At 51.5% G+C, this 18850-nt stretch overlaps 1 protein-coding gene across 5 annotated transcripts in view; it reads right to left on the bottom strand.

Moving 5' to 3' along the window:
* Nucleotides 1-13410: 13410 nt before the first annotated feature.
* AGPAT3 (1-acylglycerol-3-phosphate O-acyltransferase 3) overlaps nucleotides 13411-18850 on the bottom strand; it is an 88160-nt gene continuing 82720 nt past the window's right edge. For all 5 annotated transcript variants that reach the window (XM_061167478.1, XM_061167482.1, XM_061167480.1 and 2 more), the window contains one exon: nucleotides 13411-18685. In XM_061167478.1, coding sequence (XP_061023461.1) covers nucleotides 18597-18685 — 89 coding nt within the window. In that variant the 3' untranslated portion in view covers nucleotides 13411-18596. The remainder of the gene's footprint in view (nucleotides 18686-18850) is intronic.

Here is an 18850-nt window from a genome sequence, read left to right on the forward strand (position 1 = left end):
TGCAGGTCGGATCCCTGGGTGGGGAAGATCCCCTGGAGGAGGGCATAACAACCCACTCCAGTATTCTTGCCTGGAGAATCCCATGGACAGAGGAGCCTGGGGACTAAGTTCATGGGGTAGGGTTGCATAGAATCAGATATGACTGAAGCGACTTAGCATGCCTGCCTTAGGAAGGCATGGTCTTTGGGGGACTGGATGGTGGGGGGCAGATGGTGGTGCAGAGTGTAGGGCCAGGCAAGGAAGAGAGTGTGAGCATGGGCGCTGAGCCCCAGAACTCAGGATCCCTGTTGCACTGGGCGGGTGTCTGGGTGACCCTGATGAGCTGTTAGGGGTCAGAAGTGGGGTGTGGCCACGGTGACTCCCTGTAACCCATGGAGATGCCGGCACTGCCTGGCCAGGGTGTGGAGGAGGGGTGGGAGGCTCAGGGGGTGGAGACTTGGAGCAGATGCACCTGTGTGGTCAGAGAGTCCTCCCTCTGACCAGTGTCCTAGGAAGGCCAGAAGTCCCCCGCTCTCCACTAAGCAGAGGCCAGACACCAGCGTGGCCACCACCACTGCACAGGCGCTCCGGCGGCCACACTTCATGGCTAGTGTCATGGTCCAGGATGCGGACGCCAAGCTGGGCTCCCCGGGGGTAGCGGGAAGGGCCCCCCTGGGTTGTAGTGTGATGCCAGTCCTTCTGGCTCAGGGAACTAGACCCTGTTCCAGTTTCTGGGTCCTGGCAGGTCCTGAGGACTCAGCACCGACATCGGGTGTGACTGGAACTGCCCCTCCCGAGCTGGGGCTCTCAAACCACTGTCATACGGTTGGGTGGGTGCAACAGCCTCTGTCCTGGGATGGATACGGGACATTTGGGTTCAAGCCCAGGGATGAGGAAGTTACCCAGACTGTGGTCCAGACCTTCCTGTCACCTCTGTCATCCTGACGCCTCCCCCTCAGTCTCCCTTTGGCCACTTGGGGGTGTCCCCTAAGTCCTAAGATGCTACCAGGGGGGCAGCCTAGATCCAATTCGTGAGTGGCTCAGCCTGATATGATAGTGCAAAGGAACATACACGCGGCTGCACCCCAGCCCACACAGGTGGCCCTGAGGGCCCATGAGCAGAGATTACAGAGGTCATGGTGCCCTGCCTTGGGATGGACGGACAGGTGGCTCAAGGGACGGCCACAAGAGGACTTCTGGGCAGCGACGAATGGCCTGGGAGCACCAGATCGGAACCAGAACCAGAAGGTCTGGGGGAAAGGCCTTGGTACACTGCCTTAGGGAACGTGGATGGGCCTAAGGGGGTGGCCCAAAGTGTGTGCATCTTTGTGTCCCACCTACATCCACAGAGAACATCCTCACAGAGGACAACAGGTGGCCAGATGGCCCATGGGAAGGTGTCAGCATCTCATTCACCGGCCACTTTCAAGGCGACTTCCACTCCAGCTCTCCAAGGGTGATGTGGCCGAATGTCCAAACTGCCCGCAGAAGGCTGTGCTGCTGAGTCTGTGACAAGGGTTCCTTTCTCAAGGAGCTCAACCAGCCAGCTGGGGGCAGACTGGTGACAGGAGACCCCCATCCTCCCTGGAGGGGGCAGACTGGTGACAGGAGGCCCCCATCCTCCCTGGAAGGGGCAGACTGGTGACAGGAGACCCCCATCCTCCCTGGAGGGGGCAGACTGGTGACAGGAGACCCCCACCCTCACTGGAGGTGGCAGCGAGTCATCACCACCAGAGATGATGTCGGCTCCAGCCAGGGGCTTGCTCCCTGGACCCCAGGACCTGAGCCCACACTGTTCTCCAAGGGTCCTTGCAGTGCCCAGTCCATGCTCAGGAGACCTCACACATCACAGCCACAGACTGGGGACTCACGTCTTAGCAGAAGAGCTGTGGCCACAGAGACCACCGCTCTGTCACTGGTTCCCCACACTGCTGGGAGCCCAGCCTCAGAAAACCCCTGAGTGGGTCTAAGGCCCAGTGTCCTCAGGGGTGAGGTGTTAGCTCCAGGACACGGTCTATGTATTTAGCCAACAGCAGAATGTACAGTAATCTCCCCTCATAATCAAACTCCCCACGGGGAGGGGTGGAGTTGGCTCCTCTCCCCATTAATTCCAGAAACCACCTGCAAAATGTGTGCTGCTTATGCCTGCAAACTTAGATCCTGTTGGACTAATGGCTCTGGTTTGGGGAAAATGTAGGAGATGCGCCACGGGGGATACACTAAGTTCTGCACAGAAATAAAGCTATGGACCCCTCTGGTCACTCCACACCCCTTATACCAATGTCCTCGTAATCCAAGAAAGGAGATACCTCCCTGGAGAGCTGCTTGGCCCTGACTGTGCTGGGTGAGGAGGAGTATTTCCAGGATTGAAGACTCTTTGGGGCTTAGCCCTTCATGGTTTTGTTCATCCAGGATGTTTCAAGTATTGAAAGAGGATCAAAAGCATGGGGCAGGAACATGATACTATGTGAAAAAGGGGAGGGATATGCTTTTTTAAAAACACAGTGATAAAAATGTAAAATTTAAGATTAAGACTCAGTGGATGGGCACACTTCCCTGGTGGTCCAGTGGTTAAGCATTGGTCTGCCAAAGCAGGGGGCCCCAGTTCAATCTCTGGTCCAGGAAGATCCCACATGCCATGGAGCAAAAAGCTCATGTGCCGTAGTTATTGAAGCCCATGCACTCTAGAGCCTGTGCTCAGCAACAAGAGAAGCCACTGCAATGAGAAGCCCTTGCTCACCACAACCAGAGAAAACCTGCATGCAGCAACGAAGACCCAGTACAACCAAAAGTGAATAAATAAATAATTTTTTAAAAAGACTTAATGGACAGCTTAGAGAACAGATTAGATGTGGCTGCTGAAAGAATGTGCCAACTGGCAGATGGACAGAATTGCCCATAATGCCATGCAGAGAGACACAGAGGTGGGGCACAGGAAAGAGGGTCTGAGACCTGGGGATGGAAAGGCAGGTACAGCACATACCTGGCTGGAGTTATAGAGGGAACCCAAGAAGGAACAGGGCAAAGACAAAATGTGAAGCACAATGATGGTTGAGAAATTTCTAGAACTGATGAAAGACGGTATTCTCAGAGGCAGGGGGCAAATCAGACCTCAAGCCAGATAAAAATAAATTCAAGCTCAGATATTCTAGTGCGTCTACAGACAGCGAAGACAAAGAGGAGGAAGGATTTCTGAACAGGCAGAGAGAAAGGCCGAATTCGCAGCCAGGGATGAGATCTTGTCCACAGACCTCCGAGCAAGAGGAGTGGAAATTGTCTGAAAATACTGAGAGAAAGCAATGATGGCTTGTGACTAGTCACACAGCCAAACTTCATTTCAAAACCAGGACAAGACAAAGACATTTGCAGAAAAGCTAAAGTTGTTTGCCAACAACAGACCCACTCGAGGAAGTTCCCAAAAGTTTATTCTGAGAACAATGAGCCTAGCAGAGGGGTTCTAAGATGGAAGAGGGCTGTCAAGCCCAGAAGTTCAGACATGGGGAATCCAGGCAAATGGGAACTCTCTGTGAAAATAGCAATGGTGACATTGGGGGTTAAAATGAGAAAGAATTGCAGGTTCTGGGAAATATTTGAGGGTGGTCGGGAGTTGGGGGCACAGATGTGAACACTGCCCTAGGCACATGCACTGTAGGAAGGAAAGTGAAAAATGTCCATGATCTCAGGGGTCATTACTTTAAGAAAGAATGTTAATGGAAGCAACTTAAATGTCCATCGACAGGTGAATAGATAAAGAAGATGTGGTACATATAAACAATGGGATATTACTCAGCCATTAAAAAGAATGAAACAGTGCCATTTGTAGCAGCATGGGTGAGCCTAGAGATTATCACACCAAGTAAGTCAGAGGAGAAAGATAAATATCATATGATATCACTAATGTGCATGCTAAGTCGCTTCAGCCATGCCCAGCTCTTTGTGACCTCATGGAGTGTAGCCCATAGGCTACACATAGCTGCTCTGTCCATGTGATTCTCTAGGCAAGAATACTGGAGCAGGTTGCCACTTCCTCCTCCAGGGGAATCTTCCTGATCCAGGGATCAAACATATGTCTCCTATGTCTTCTGAACTGGCAGGTGGATTCTTTACCACTAGTGCCACCTGGGAATATAGGTGAAATCTAAAATATGACATAAGTCGGGGACTTCCCTGGGGGTCCAGTGGTTAAGAATCTGCCTTGCAATGCAGGGGACAGGGATTCAATCCCTGGCTGGGGAGCCAAGATCCCACATGCTGAAGAGCAGCTAAATCTGTGTGATGGAACCGAGGAGCCCCCAACAGAAGATCCAGCATGAAGCAATCCAGATTCCTCGTGCCACATCTAAGACCTGAAGCAGCCAAATCAATGCAATCAATACATATTTAAAATAAAATAAAACACAGCACAAATGGACTTATCTTTGAAACAGAAACAGACTCACATATACAGAGGACAGGCTTGTGGTGGCCAAGGGTGGGGAGTAGGGGAGAGATGGACTGGAGTTTGAAGCCAGTAGATGATACTATTATATAGAGAACAGATAAACAACAAGGTCCTACAGTATAGCACAGGGAACTATTAGGTTGGTACAAAAGTAACTGGAGTTTCAGATCTTGAATTTTAAATCATTATAACTCGGCTCGAACACATCTTTACTAATCAAAATAGGAACCATTCTCAGTTCGTGTATGGCTGAAGCCTAGCTTGAAGGATTTTGGGCATTACCTTGTTAGCATGTGAAATGAGCACAATTCTATGGTAGTTTGAGCAGATGGAAATAAATAAGTATATAGAGGTTTGGTCTGTCTAGTCAAGGATATGGTTTTTCCAGTAGTCATGTGTGGATGTGAGAGTTGGACTATAAAGAAAGCTGAGCACCGAAGAATTGATGCTTTTGAACTGTGGTGTTGGAGAAGACTCTTGAGAGTCCCTTGGACTGCAAGGAGATCCAACCAGTCTATCCTAAAGGAGATCAGTCCTGGGTGTTCATTGAACGGACTGATGTTGAAGTTGAAACTCGAATCCTTTGGCCACCTGATGCGAACAGCTGACTCCCTGATGCTGGGAAAGATTGAGGGCAGGAGGAGAAGAGGACAACAGAGGATGAGATGGTTGGATGGCATCACCGACTCGATGGACATGGGTTTGGGTGGACTCCGGGAGTTGGTGATGGACAGGGAGGCCTGGCGTGCTGCGGTTCACGAGGTCACAAAGAACTGCAGCACACCAGGCTTCCTGTCCCTCACCAACTCCCGGAGCTTGCTGAAACTCATGTCCATCGAGTCGGTGATGCCATTCAACCGCCTCACCCTCTGTCGTCCCCTTCTCCTCCTGCCTTCAATCTTTCCCAGCTTTAGGGTCTTTTCTGATGAGTCGACTCTTCGCATCAGGTGGCCTAAGTATTGGAGCTTCAGCATCAGTCCTTATCTGTTTAGGTTATGGATATTTCTCCCTGCAATCTTGATTCCAGCTTGTGCTTCATCCAGCCTGGCATTTTGCATGATGTACTCTGCACATAAGTTAAACAAGCAGGGTGACAATATACAGCCTTGACGTACTTCTTTCCCAATTTGGAACCAGTCCATTGTTCCATGTCTGGTTCTAACTATTGCTTCTTGACCTGCATGCAGGTTTCTCAGGAGGCAGGTAAGGTGGTCTGGTATTCCCACGTCTGGAAGAATTTTCCAGTTTGTGGTGATCCACACAGTCAAAGGCTTTAGTGTAGTCAATGGAGCAGAAGTAGATGTTTTTCTGGAACTCTCTTGCTTTTTTGATGATCCAGTGGATGTTGGCAATTTGATCTCTGGTTTCTCTGCCTTTTCTAAATCCAGCTTGAACATCAGGAAGTTCTCACTTCATGTACTATTGAAGCCTGGCTTGGAGAATTTTGAGCATTACTTTGCTAGCGTGTGAGATGAGTACAACTCTGCAGTAGTTTGAACATTCTTTGGCATTGCCTTTCTTTGGGATTGGAATGAAAACTGACCTTTTCCAGTACTGTGGCCACTGCTGAGTTTTCCAAATTTGCTGGCATATTGAGTGCAGCACTTTCACAGCATCATCTTTTAGGATTTGAAATAGCTCAGCTGGAATTCCATCACCTCCACCAGCTTTGTTCATAGTGGTGCTTCCTAAGGGCCACTTAACTTTGTATTCCAGGATGTCTGCCTCCAGGTGAGTGATCACACCGTAATGGTTATTTGGGTCAAGAAGATCTTTTTTGTATAGTTCTTCTGTGTATTCTTGCCACCTTTTCTTAATATCTTCTGCTTCCGTTAGGTCCGTTCCATGTCTGTCCTTTATTGTGCCCATCTTTGCATGAAATGTTCTCTTGGTATCTCTAATTTTATTGGAGAGATTGCTAGTCTTTTCTATTCTATTGTTTTCCTCTGTTTCTTTGCATTCATCACTTATTTAGGAAGGCTTTCTTGTCTCTCCTTGCTATTCTCTGGAACTCTGCATTCAGATGGGTATATGTTTCCTTTTCTCCTTTGCCTTTAGCTTCTTTTCTTTTCTCAGCTATTTGTAAGGCCTTCTCAGACAATCATTTTGCCTTTTTGCATTTCTTTTTCTTGGGGATGGTTTTGATCACCACCTCCTATACTATGTTACGAACTTCCATCTAATGGAGAAGGGAATGGCCAATCACTTCAGTATTTTTGCCTTGAGAACCCCATAAACAGAATGAAAAGGCAAAAAGATATGACTTTTCTGGTTAGTGGTAGCTTATTAGTTCCGTGTTCCTTACTAGCACTTCCTGTCATAAAATAACTCATGCAAATAGTTACTATGGTGCCTGCCCAGGTTGGGTGGTTTCAGTCAGTGTGCTTCCCCTAACAATCCCAATCCTTCCATCTCTTCACATCTAGAAAAGCACTAAATCACTTCTTGGTGTCATCAGCTCCTCGTGACTAGCAGAGAACCTTTTGTAAAGTAAGTGCTTGATTGCACTGAACTCTCCCTTCACCAAAATCTTATATACTGACCTTCCCCCCTACCTCTTTATATTGACCTTCCCCACTACCTCTTTGGAGCAGTGTCTCAGAGCTCTCTGAGGTGCTGTCTCCCAGGCTGCAGTCCTCATTTTGCCCCAAGTAAAACTCCACTCTCAAGTCTCATGTTGTACATTTTCTGGATGACAGTTGCTTTGTTGGTGGTGCTCTGTTTTCACTTCAGCTTTTTTTCCTTCGGAGAGTTCATCTTGGGGCTTCCTTTCCAAACAACCCCATCCCTCCCTCACCACCCATCCCCATTGCCTCCAGGCCTCAGAGAGAAGAACCCAGGGGCGAGTGACAGTTCTGATCAAGTGCTGCCTGGAGACTTCCAGTGTTACCACAGGACTCCCCTTGGAAATTCCCCACCCCACCACCATTCGGCCTTGACCTTCCTAAGTTCCTTCCAGCAGCTTCTGTGCAGGTCAGCTTTCCTTTGCTCTCCAGTTCTCATGACCCCTGTTGCAGGAACTCCAGGCCCCTCCAGGCCACACCAGGGAGAGCCAGCATAATGGCCAGGGGATGGGGGCAGGGAGGTTGGCCCTTGTCCCCCAGCTCCTTCTGCAGGGTGCTGAGAACCATCCACTTTCACTGAGGCTGATCTGATTCTGGCAGCTGCTGACAGCTTGGGGCCCTGCCCTGAGACAAAGTTGAAAGTTGAAAGTGTTAGTCACTCAGTCATGTCTGACTCTGCGACCCCATTGACTGTAGCCCGCCAGGCTCCACCATCCATGGGATTTTCCAGGCAAGAATACTGGAGTGGGTTGCCAGTTCCTTCTCCAGAGGCTCTTCCCGACTCAGGGATCTTCCTGACCCCGGGATCAAACCTCTCCCGCATTGCAGGCAGATGCTTTATCATCTGGGCTACCAAGGAAGAGAAACAACCCCACCTTAAAATGCTCAGCTCTGCTGGGAGAAAGTCCTGCCAGTTCCAGCTCCACCTGGTGCTAGACAGGTGACCCCTCAGGGCAGTTTGCTTAGGCAAATCCTCCTCCACCCTTACACGTAAACCTCTCCTGCCCAAAGGACCAGGGAGAAAATGTTCAATGAGCCTCTCCATTCTCCCTACCCTGTACCCAGGGGAGGTCAGGGCCTACCACAGTGAAATGAAATATTTTCCTGCCATATCAGTAAACGAGGATGTCACAGCCATCAGTGAGTTCAGGCCTCCAAATGTGAATTTCTGAGCCCAGAGGGTGCCCAAATGGGAAGACAATGCCTGCGATCCAGCAGCTGTCAGCTGCTGCCACTCCCTTCAGTGAACCGTTTCTGGTGAACCAGAAACGAAGTTGTTGTTCCGTTAAGTTGTGTCTGATTTTTTGCGATCCCGTGAACTGTATCCTGCCAGGCTTCTCTGTCCATGGGTTTCTTCAGCCAAGAATACTGGAGTGGGTTGCCATTTCCTCGTCCAGGGGATCTTCCTGGACCAGGGGTGGAAGCTGGATCTCCTGCATTACAGGCAGACTGTTAAGTCTGAGTCGCCAGGGAAGCAGGAATAAGGAGCTAAGGAAGTAATAAAATCAACAAACAGGATGCTGGTCCCAGATAGATGAGGTATATAAGAAACACATGATTTCAGTAAGCCCAAATGCTTGCAAAGATAGGCTCAATAAGGACAGAAACAGTATGGACCTAACAGAAGCAGAAGATACTAAGAAGAGGTGGCAAGAATACGCAGAAAAACTAAACAAAAAAGATTTTCATGACCCAGATAGTCATGATAGTATGATCACTCACCTAGAGCCAGACATCCTGAAATGCGAAGTCAGGTGGGCCTTAGGAAGCATCACTACGAACAAAGCTAGTGGAAGTGATGGAATTCCAGTTGAGCTATTTCAAATCCTGAAAGATGATGCTGTGAGAGTGCTGCAGCAAGTCAATATGCCAGCAAATTGGGAAAACTCAGCAGTGGCCACAGGACTGGAAAAGGTCAGTTTTCATTCCAATACCAAAGAAACGCAATGTCAAAGAATGCTCAAACTACCACACAATTGCACTCGTCTCACACACGAGTAAAGTAATGCTCAAAATTCTCCAAGCCAGGCTTCAACAGTACATGAACTGTGAACTTCCAGATGTTCAAGCTGGATTGAGAAAAGGCAAAGGAACCAGAGATCTAATTCCCAACATCCATTGGATTATTGAAAAAGCAAGAGAGCTCCAGAAAAACATCTATTTCTGTTTTATTGACTATGCCAAAACCTTTGACTGTGTGGATCACCACAAACTGTAGAAAATTCTTCAAGACATGGGAATACCAGACCACCCGACCTGCCTCTTGAGAAATCTGTACACAGGTCAGGAAGCAAGAGTTAGAACTGGACATGGAACGACAGACTGGTTCAAATTGGGAAAGGAGTACATTAAGGCAGTATATTGTCAACTGCTTATTTAACTTATATATAGAGTACATCATGAGAAATGCCAGGCTGGATGAAACATAAGCTGGAATTAAGACTGCAGGGGGAAATATCAATAACCTCAGATATTCAGATGACACCACCCTTATGGCAGAAAGTGAAGAACTAAAGAGCCTCTTGATGAACGTGAAAGAGGAGAGTGAAAAAGTTGGCTTAAAGCTCAGAAAACTAAGATCATGGCATCCGTTCCCATCACTTCATGACAGATAGATGGGGAAATAGTCGAAACACTGACATACTTTATTTTTGGGGGTTCCTAAATCACTGCAGATATTGACTGCAGCCGTGAAATTAAAAGACACTTGCTCCTTGGAAGAAAAGTTATGACCAATCTAGGCAGCATATTAAAAAGCAGAGACATTACTTTGCCAACAAAGGTCCGTCTAGTCAAAGCTATGGTTTTTTCCAGTAGTCATGTATGGATGTGAGAGTTGGACTATAAAGAAAGCTGAGTGCTGAAGAATTGATGCTTTTGAACTGTGGTACTGGAGAAGACTCTTGAGAGTCCCTTGGACTGCAAGAAGATTCAAGGAAATCAGTCGTGGATATTCATTGGAAGGACTGAGGTTGAAGCTGAAACTCCAATACTTTGGCCACCTGATGCGAAGAACTGACTCATTAGAAAAGCCCCTGATTCTGGGAAAGATTGAAGACAGGAGAAGGGGATGACAGAGGATGAAATGGTTGGATGGCATCACCAATTCAATGCACGAGTTTGAGCAAACTCCAGGAGCTGGTGATAGACAGGGAGGCCTGGTGTGCTGCAGTCCATGGGGTCGCAAAGAGTCAGACACAACTGAGCTACTGAACTGAACTGAGCTGAGATGCTTGCATCTTCCAATACATAGAAAAGCGCTACTAAATTCCTTAACTTGATGTATCTGGTTTTCTTTAACTAAAATAGCCTCTTACGTTCAAATTTCCTGCCTCCCTTTGTTGCAGGCTTCTGTATAACCTGACTCTTTCCTCCGCCTCTTCGGAGCAGTTTCTTGGGACTACTTGATACCTGTCTCCCAGGCTTGAAGCCCTTAACATCCCCATAAATAAAACATAACTCAAGTTTTCTGGCTGTGACTTTTTTAATCGATACCTCTGGGCCCCTCGCTCCAATGTCCACACCACCTCCTGTCCTTGGGGGGCCTTGGCACATCCAGTTAGCTCACCCGGGTGTCCCGGCCCACGGCCAGCACCCCTGCCCTGCGGCCTTCCTTCAGGGCACCCAGCCTTCCAGAGCCCCTGCCTTGGCATGGGGATTAGGGCTTAAGCTTCCCTGGCTCTCCTCCCTCCTACAGCAGGAAAACCCGCCTTTGACTGGTGACCAGCCCTTATTTCCCCTTCCTAACTGGGTGCGCCAGCCTCTGTCTCTCCCTCTGGGAGGGAGCTCGGCAGGTGAGACCAGCGCAAGGTCAGCTCTCTTGCTTCTCGGGGCGCTGGTGGGCATGGGGAGGGGTGGCCAGCTGAGCTCAGCAGGCCTGGGGGACCCGGAAACCGTTTGTTGGCTGAGACCCCAGGTCCACCTTCCAGTTCCCCACCTCCCGTAACTCTGGAGACCTGGCTGTCCCAGCCGAGAGGCATCCGCTCTGCTGGCTGCTGTCCTGTGTTGAGGGATGGCATCCTTCGATCTTCAGACTGCCCACCTGGGTATTCTGGGTGCCCAGTCTGGGCTGAGCGACAAGCAGGAGGAAGGCCCCGTGATGCCTCATGGGTCACTTATATCTACTAGTGGGAGGAATCTTCTGGGGGGTCTCTTGAGGAGATTGTACATGCTGACCTGTTAACACGTGGTTGTCACAACAGACCCAGTGGTCAGGACTCTGAGCTCTGACAGCCGAGGGCCTGGGTTCAATCCAAGCTCGGGGAACTAAGATCTCATAGCCAAGCAGTGCGGGGGAAAAAAAAAAATTCAAAGTGGAAACAGCATTCAGAATAGTAAAATGAGTTTCCCCTCATTGGGGACAGGACACGGGGATAATACAAAGCGCAGCTCAGCTCCAGCGGCCACCCTGGGCTCTGCGGCCCATCTGCCGCGTGGCCTGGCGGGAAGGTTGCACACGTGTGCCTTCACCTCCCACCCGCAGCAGCCCTGCACTTATCAGATGCTGCGGTGTGTGCCGGAAACTGAGCCACCAGGAAGAAACAGTTCTTGCCAGTGCGTAGCTCACAGCTGTCCTGAGTCAGCACAGTGAGCCCTCACCCTTGTGCCGAGGACACCACAGATGTGCCAGGCGGTCCCCAGGAGACAGGCCAGCGAGGCCGAGGAAGGGTGTCTGGACTACGTACCTCCCACACCCGAAGGTGGGGCCTCTCCAACCCCCTGACCTCAGGAACGGCTCCATGCAGGGCACACTCCCCCAAACCTTGAGCCTCACCAGGGCGCACAGCACCCACCGCCCTCTGCACCAAGTCTCTCTCTGAAGAAGGGCAAAAGGCAGGTTGGGCTCCAGCCTCTGTTCTGGTTGGAAGCCACAGCAAAGGGATTGAGCAGGTGGAGGGGCCGACAACTCCTACCTGCCCGGCTGGCTTTGGGCACTGAAGGGCCATCCTGAGACAGTTGCACAGCTCCATGAGGCATCCAGAAGGCAGGGGCCTGAGGTGGCAGCTCCCACCCTGCCATTCATAGGGTTGACAGCACATCCACGGCTGTGGGTTGGCCCAGTGGGTCAGGTTTTCTTACACAGTCTTGGGCAGGAGGGAACGACCGTTTAATCAGAGATGTCACTGAAGTCCTTTACCAGTAAGTGGTAACATTTTAGCACAGTCTGAGGGGCCTGTGATCCAGAGCTTCCTAGTCCTGAGTGGTGACCCAGATCCCAGGGAAGGTGGAGAGCCCTCAGTCCCGAGTGGTGACCCAGACCCCGGGGGGGAGGAACGCCCTCAGTCCCGAGTGGTGACCCAGACCCCGGGGGAGAGGAGAGCCCTCAGTCCCGAGTGGTGACCCAGACCCCGGGGGGGAGGAACGCCCTCAGTCCTGAGTGGTAACCCAGATCCCAGGGAAGGTGGAGAACCCTCAGTCCCGAGTGGTGACCCAGACCCCAGGGGGGAGGAACGCCCTCAGTCCCGAGTGGTGACCCAGACCCCGGGAGGAGGAACGCCCTCAGTCCCGAGTGGTGACCCACACCCCAGGGAAGGTGGAGAACCCTCAGTCCCGAGTGGTGACCCACACCCCGGGAGGAGGAACGCCCTCAGTCCTGAGTGGTAACCCAGATCCCAGGGAAGGTGGAGAACCCTCAGTCCCGAGTGGTGACCCAGACCCCGGGGGGAGGAACGCCCTCAGTCCTGAGTGGTGACCCAGATCCCAGGGAAGGTGGAGAACCCTCAGTCCTGAGTGGTGACCCAGACCCCGGGGGAGAGGAGAGCCCTCAGGGCAGGTGGGCTGCGCCTTTGCAGACAGTGTTCCCCTGCCCAGGGCTCTCAGACCCCCAGCTCCCAGAGTCCCTCTAAGTCTCCAAGCCCTGGAGGCCTGGATCCTATGAGTGGACCACCCTTCCAGTTGGTGGAACTGGAGCCCAGAGACCGCCCGTTCTCGCCCCCTTCCTCCGAGCTACCACCAGACACTTCCAACACCCCACTGAGGTTTCAGCCTCTGGGGAGCACTTTCACACCCACTCCTGTGTGACTGCCTGGACCAGGCTGTGCTCAGGGTCCATGCAGGGAGGAGACAGGGGGCAGGGGAGCCCCCAGTGCAGGCTTGGGGTTTCATTCCATTTCCTAACGGGGCTGTTCCTACATGAGCATCTCAAGCTCTCCCCTTGCTGTCTGGGGTGTGTGCACACCTGTGTGTGTGTGCGCACACCAGTACACATGTGTATGGGGGGCCTGTAGGTATGCGCTGGTCCACACATGCTCTGACTTCAGGATACACTTGCAAAGCCAAGTCTTAGGTAGATACGTGTGGGTCAGGAGAGCCTATCGGAGCCTGGCTTTCCCAGGTTGCGGGGCAGATGACCCACTGCTGGCACCAGCCCCAGAGCAGAGAGGCATGTCTTCAGGGCTCTTGCCCAGAGCATAAGTGACACCATGAGTCTTTTAGCTCGATTTATTTTCACAAGACAGACAAATCAGACCCTGGAATAGCTCTTGGTTCTGACAAGAGTTTTTTTCTTTATAAAGAAGGGTTCCTGGGTTTTCTCCACAGAGTGAATTTGCTTTTACAAAAAAATAGTTTTTGATATATACATGCCTACTTTGGAAACCCTTTTGTCCTAGATGGCTTTTCAGACTGGTTTTTAGGCAGAGGGGTCAGTGAGCATGCTTTAGGCACCAGCTGATCTTTCTGCCTTGCTTTCGCCTGACCGTCGCTCTGCTTGAGTTCCCTTCCGAAAGCAACTTTCACGAGATGGGGAGGCTCAGAGAGTGTCATCACAGGACGGTCTGGAGAAACAGTCCAAGCCTCAGGGCACCTGCAAGGCGGGGAACCCAAGGGCCAGGAAGTGCCCGGGAAAACCCTCCACGGGCCAGCAGCACAGGGCCAGGAGGAGGCAGGCAGTCACGGTCTCATAGTGTGGATATTTTATCCCTCTCTTTCACAGCAGCAGTTTTAATAAACAAGCATGACGCCCACAGCATCCTATCTAGAAAATACCGCCACTCAGGCAGGCTGGAGCACACCCGAGTACAAAGCGACCTTTCCAGCACACGGCAAGTGCAGCCAGTTTTCGCAGGATACAGGCGGTTAGAGTCCAAGTTAGCTCCCACCCCCACCCCCCACCCCCAACAGGCTCCCAGAGACCAAAAATACCGCTCTCCTCCACTACACAAAGCTGTAGCAAAATTGTAAAAACGAAGTGTACAAAAGGAAGCATCCATATAATACATTTGCACCCTGTATACAATTTATCACCCTTTGAAGCTGGCCAGCGGTCAGGTACGGCAGAGGATCAATAATGGAAAAAAAGAACGCCGACATTTGTCCCACACATTTCGGTCGATGGTTTGTGTTGTTTTCCAAAGAGAGAAATTTTCATTTACAGTTAACAGTACTTGCTGACGATCGTGATGATTCAGAAGCCAGTTGAATTTCCTGGTATGTAGGCAAGGAACATTTGATTGTCACCACATACAATTCTGAGACAATAAATACGAGTAGATCAGATGCATTTCTTCATGGCATCAAGTAACTCCAGTTTAATACAATTTAGTGCATTTCAGTATCTCATTCACAGTTCAACTTCTGTCCAAAATAATTTGCAAACAAAAAGTTAAGAAACTGAAAAGTTTATAGGAAAAGAAAACTCCAAGTAAACTTGTCAGCACAAAGCTTCAAATTTTAAAGCAATTCAATTGTCTTTGAAAGGAGGGTGTGGCTGCCGCCAGCCTGACTGGAGTCAACTGCCCTGAGTTCCTGGGTTCCCCCGAGGGCTCTTATTTCCTTCCCCGGCATTTGTGGGAATACCTCCATTGCACTGAGTCAGCTCGTGGCCAGTGCTGGGGGTGAACTCAATTCATGCATGTCCACCCCTGCATCAAGCAGAATGCAGTGTGACATCACCTACCCAAAAAAGGTTCCAGTGTATTTGTGTCCTGGCCCTGACATGCAAGGATGCGGAACCCACAGGAAAGTCTGCCTGCCTGCAGCACCACTCACGACCCAGGACGTCTGGGGGTGTCAGGGCTGTGGCTGGCCCCAACGGCACTGGGGAGAGGCTTGCCTTTGCCTGGGAGCTAACTTGCTAGAGAGGGGCAGGCACGTGGAGGGGGGACATGCCGTCTTCAGAGGGAAGCAGGTGGGCACATTGGGCTGACAGTTTTAACCCCTAAGCCTGGTTACACTGCCAGGGGTTGGAAACCGCATGGCGCCACTGCCTGCCATGTTGCGTGCCAGGGTTGCATGCAGCTGTGGTGAGAAATTCACAGCACACATCACACAAGGGTCAGTCAGCTCGGCTGAAAATCGGTCGGGCTCCGAAGATTTATGTGGCTTGTCTCTAGGTATCTCAGGCAGAGACAAAGCAACATGCAGAGAGGGACTTGTTCTTCACTTCAAATCTGACACGAACAGGGGTCACATGGGTGTGGACCACTTGGAGACAGCTCCTGACCTGCACATAACTGCATGCACCACGCTTCTGGAGGTGGACGTCAGTGCTCAGCAACTGAGTTAGAGTGAGAAAGAGCTTGTGCCATGGTGCGCACAGGGGTGGGGGGTGACCGGGCGAACAAGGCGGAGATTCCAGACGGCCCCGGCAGGCAGACATGCCTGCGTCACCTTTACAGGCAAGTACTACTCATGTCACTGATCCAAGTCATTACTGAGCAGTTCATACAGAGACCATCTCTTCAATCTGACTCTGCTTCTCGGGGTGGGGGTGGGGGGGCTGTGGCTCAGACAGGGCTGTGCATCCAGCACGCTGTCACCAAGGAGCCGATGACCAGGGTCACTTCTTTGGGGTTAAAAACCCTGTCAGTGGTCTCCCCTGAGCAGGTAAGCCTTTCCCTGGCGTCTGCTCACCTGTTCCAGGGCTGTCACAGGGCCACACTGGCGCAGGCACCCTAGAAGCCCCTGGAACCCTGCAGAGGGACTGTTGGACACGAAAGGAGGGCCCAGGACCCAGACTCTACTTGCCAGGCAGCACCAGCACACGTGTGTCAGCGACAGAACATACAGCACCGGGGCCTGAGCTGAGAAATACACCATCCAGCAGCCTGGACTCAGGACTCACCCTTCATCCGGCACCTGTGGGAGGGACCCAAGGCCTGAAGCTGCTGCCTTTTGTATCTCCAGTGGGAGTGGGGCTGGCTCTGGAAGCTGCTGCAGCAACAAAACTACACCCCCAGAGGCTTAGCAGACCCCTTCCCTGCAGAGAGGCTCAGCAAACCCCTCCCCTGGCAGAGTGGTCAGCCAACACCATGGATTCCTGCTCCTGCTCGGCCCGACCTGGGGCCTAGTGTGTTGAATCTAGAGTGCACCCTCTCTGGTGGTGACCAGGAGGACTGTCCCAACATTCAGACTGATTTTGGACAATGACAACATCAGTAACAAAGGGGGTAAAGGAAAAGAAATAAGAAAAGCACTGTTCTGAGATTTATTAATTTAAAAAAACTAAAGGAACCTCCCCCTTTTCCCTCTGAAGTGGATGAAAAGCAGGATCCACCCCTCCAAAAAAGGAAAAAAAAAAAAAGCAAACATTTACGGTGTAATTTTTATTGCTCTCAAAGGGCTTGGTATTCAAATGCACAAGCTAATCTTCGTTAAATCAGAAAGAAGTCACTGAGATTTAAAACCTACATGTGGTCTCAATCTCCATTCACCCAGGAGTCTTCACAGCTGGTTACTGACTCAGTATAGAATTTACATATTGTGTATCAATTTCAAGGGGAGGGAACTTAGCTGGGAAGCAAGAGCTATTAATTAAATGGTGAAAGATCTAAATTTGCACTTTCCAGGTAATGTATCTTCACAATAGTGCCCTTCAACCTTCCTTTAAGCTCTTCAGGGATGAGTGGATTAGCAAATGACACACACACAAACACACACACACACAGGTGAGCAGCATGTTGTGTGAAGAAAAACAAGATGTAAGGGAGCCGCTCACCCCAGTGGAAGCGGCCCTACTGCGTACCAGGCTCCACGCCTGCAGGGAAGCGGGAGGCGAGCTTTGTGGCAGAGGGCAGCTGGCCTCCACACAGTCTCAGCGCCCAGCCTCGAGAGGACGTGCGTGCCTTTACAGTCACTGCGAATGAGCAGAGCTGCGGGTCCTGTCCCTGCGACCTTGGGGCCATCACCAAGGTCACCAATGCAGAATTTAGTAGTGTCACTGTAAAGGCAATCTGCTGTTTCCACAGGTCTCCCCAAAATTCAGACTTAGGGCCAATGCATAATTATTTTTTCCAATTTGGTTTATAATTTTGCTCATTCCTCTTTCTTTCATCCCCCCCCCCCCCCCCCCCCCCAGAAAATTCAACCTGCCTCTATTCTGAATGCTGGTTACAGGACAGCAGAGATAACACCCATTATTTTTCTTTCCCTTGCTAAAAAAGATGAGGGGAGTGTGACTTTAAAAAAGCAAGTTGAAAGTTTAAGAAGATAGTCGGATGCAAGCTTGTGGCCGAATGACGTGGCGGAGCTGGAGCGGCGGCCCAGGTCCACTCTGCCGGGCAACCCCAAGGCTTCCAGCCCGGCCAGGCCAAGAGGCCTGAGAGTGCACGAAACACCTCCCCGTGGCTGCAGGCTGGAGGAGATGCTGCCTGGACACTAGGGACTCCGCTGCCTCCCCCAGAGGCCAGCATCCTCCAGGACGCACGCACTGCTTGGAAGGGAGGTGGCGGAGTGGGGAAGGCTCCCCACCTCTGGCTTCCATCAGGTCAACTGTGAAAACAAAACCTCTGAACAGCTCCATATTAACAGCCTCCAACCACCTTTAGAAGACAGGGTAATGGTGACACCACCTTTTCAAAGCATCTGCCAGCCCTGCGGCAGAGGTCTCCCTAGCGCATAGCGCCCCTGGCGCACCGGCCCTGCTGGGGCTGGGGGGCCGGCCCCCTGCAGCCCTGCCCCCGGCGGGATGAAAGGCCGCTGTCCGCCAGGAGCGAGGGGGACAGAGGAGCTAAGCTCCGGGCATGGGCAGAATTCGACCTTCCGCCGCGTTTTCTCTGGCTCCACTCGCTTTAAAACGGATTCGAGGTGTCAGCATGCAGGCTTAGGGAGGCGCTCCGGGGGAGGGGGCGTGTCCCGCCGCAGCCCCGCCCAGTGTGCTTTTCGCCAGACCACGTTCCCTCCCGCCCGGAGGCCCGGTGCGGGTTGGTAGCGGCCAGTAGGTGCTCTGGGGGCCTGGGAACCCAGGCACACAGTTCTCAGCGGGAGCAGGGTAGAGCGTCCGCAGTGGGTGCAGGGGACGTGGCGAGGGGCAGGGGAAATTCCCAAGAAAATTGATAAAAACCGAAAACGGGATCTAAGCGCGAGAAGAGAACGTTTCCAAAGCCTCCCTCGGGCCGGGTACGCCCCCATATTCCGGGGGCGGGAGCGGCCGCCCTCCACCGCAGGCACCCAGCCCGGCTCTCCTGCGCAGGGGCGAGGCTGGCGTCTCCATCTGCAGGTCTGCTGACCGCTTTACTCTTGGCTCAAGTTTTATTGGTCAATATTAGTCACCAGTTAATAAGAAAAATAGTTTCTAAGTGTCTTTTTCCCCCGCACTAGGTGTGTTGTTCTGTTTTTAATTGAGTTAATTGGATACCACCGTCAGGTTATGTGTGTTCAATCACAGCCATTAATTATTCCTTTTTCTTAAATTCTTGGTTTCCATAGCTGGAGCCTTTTTCTATTTCAGTCACTCCTATTAGTCGGCGGACTCCAAAGGAAGCTTTAAAACAGGAAAAAGGCTAGGTTAGCTGATCGCCTTGCCATCAAGCCGGGAAAGTCATTATGGGGAGGCCTGCCTTTGACCTCAGACTTTCCTGGGGGCGAGGGGCGGGTCCTCTGCCCTTCTCCCACCCAGTCAGCCTGGGGGTTGGGTAGCAGGGAGCAG

This window comes from Dama dama, chromosome 19, assembly GCF_033118175.1.
Source record: "Dama dama isolate Ldn47 chromosome 19, ASM3311817v1, whole genome shotgun sequence".
Lineage (NCBI taxonomy): Eukaryota > Metazoa > Chordata > Mammalia > Artiodactyla > Cervidae > Dama > Dama dama.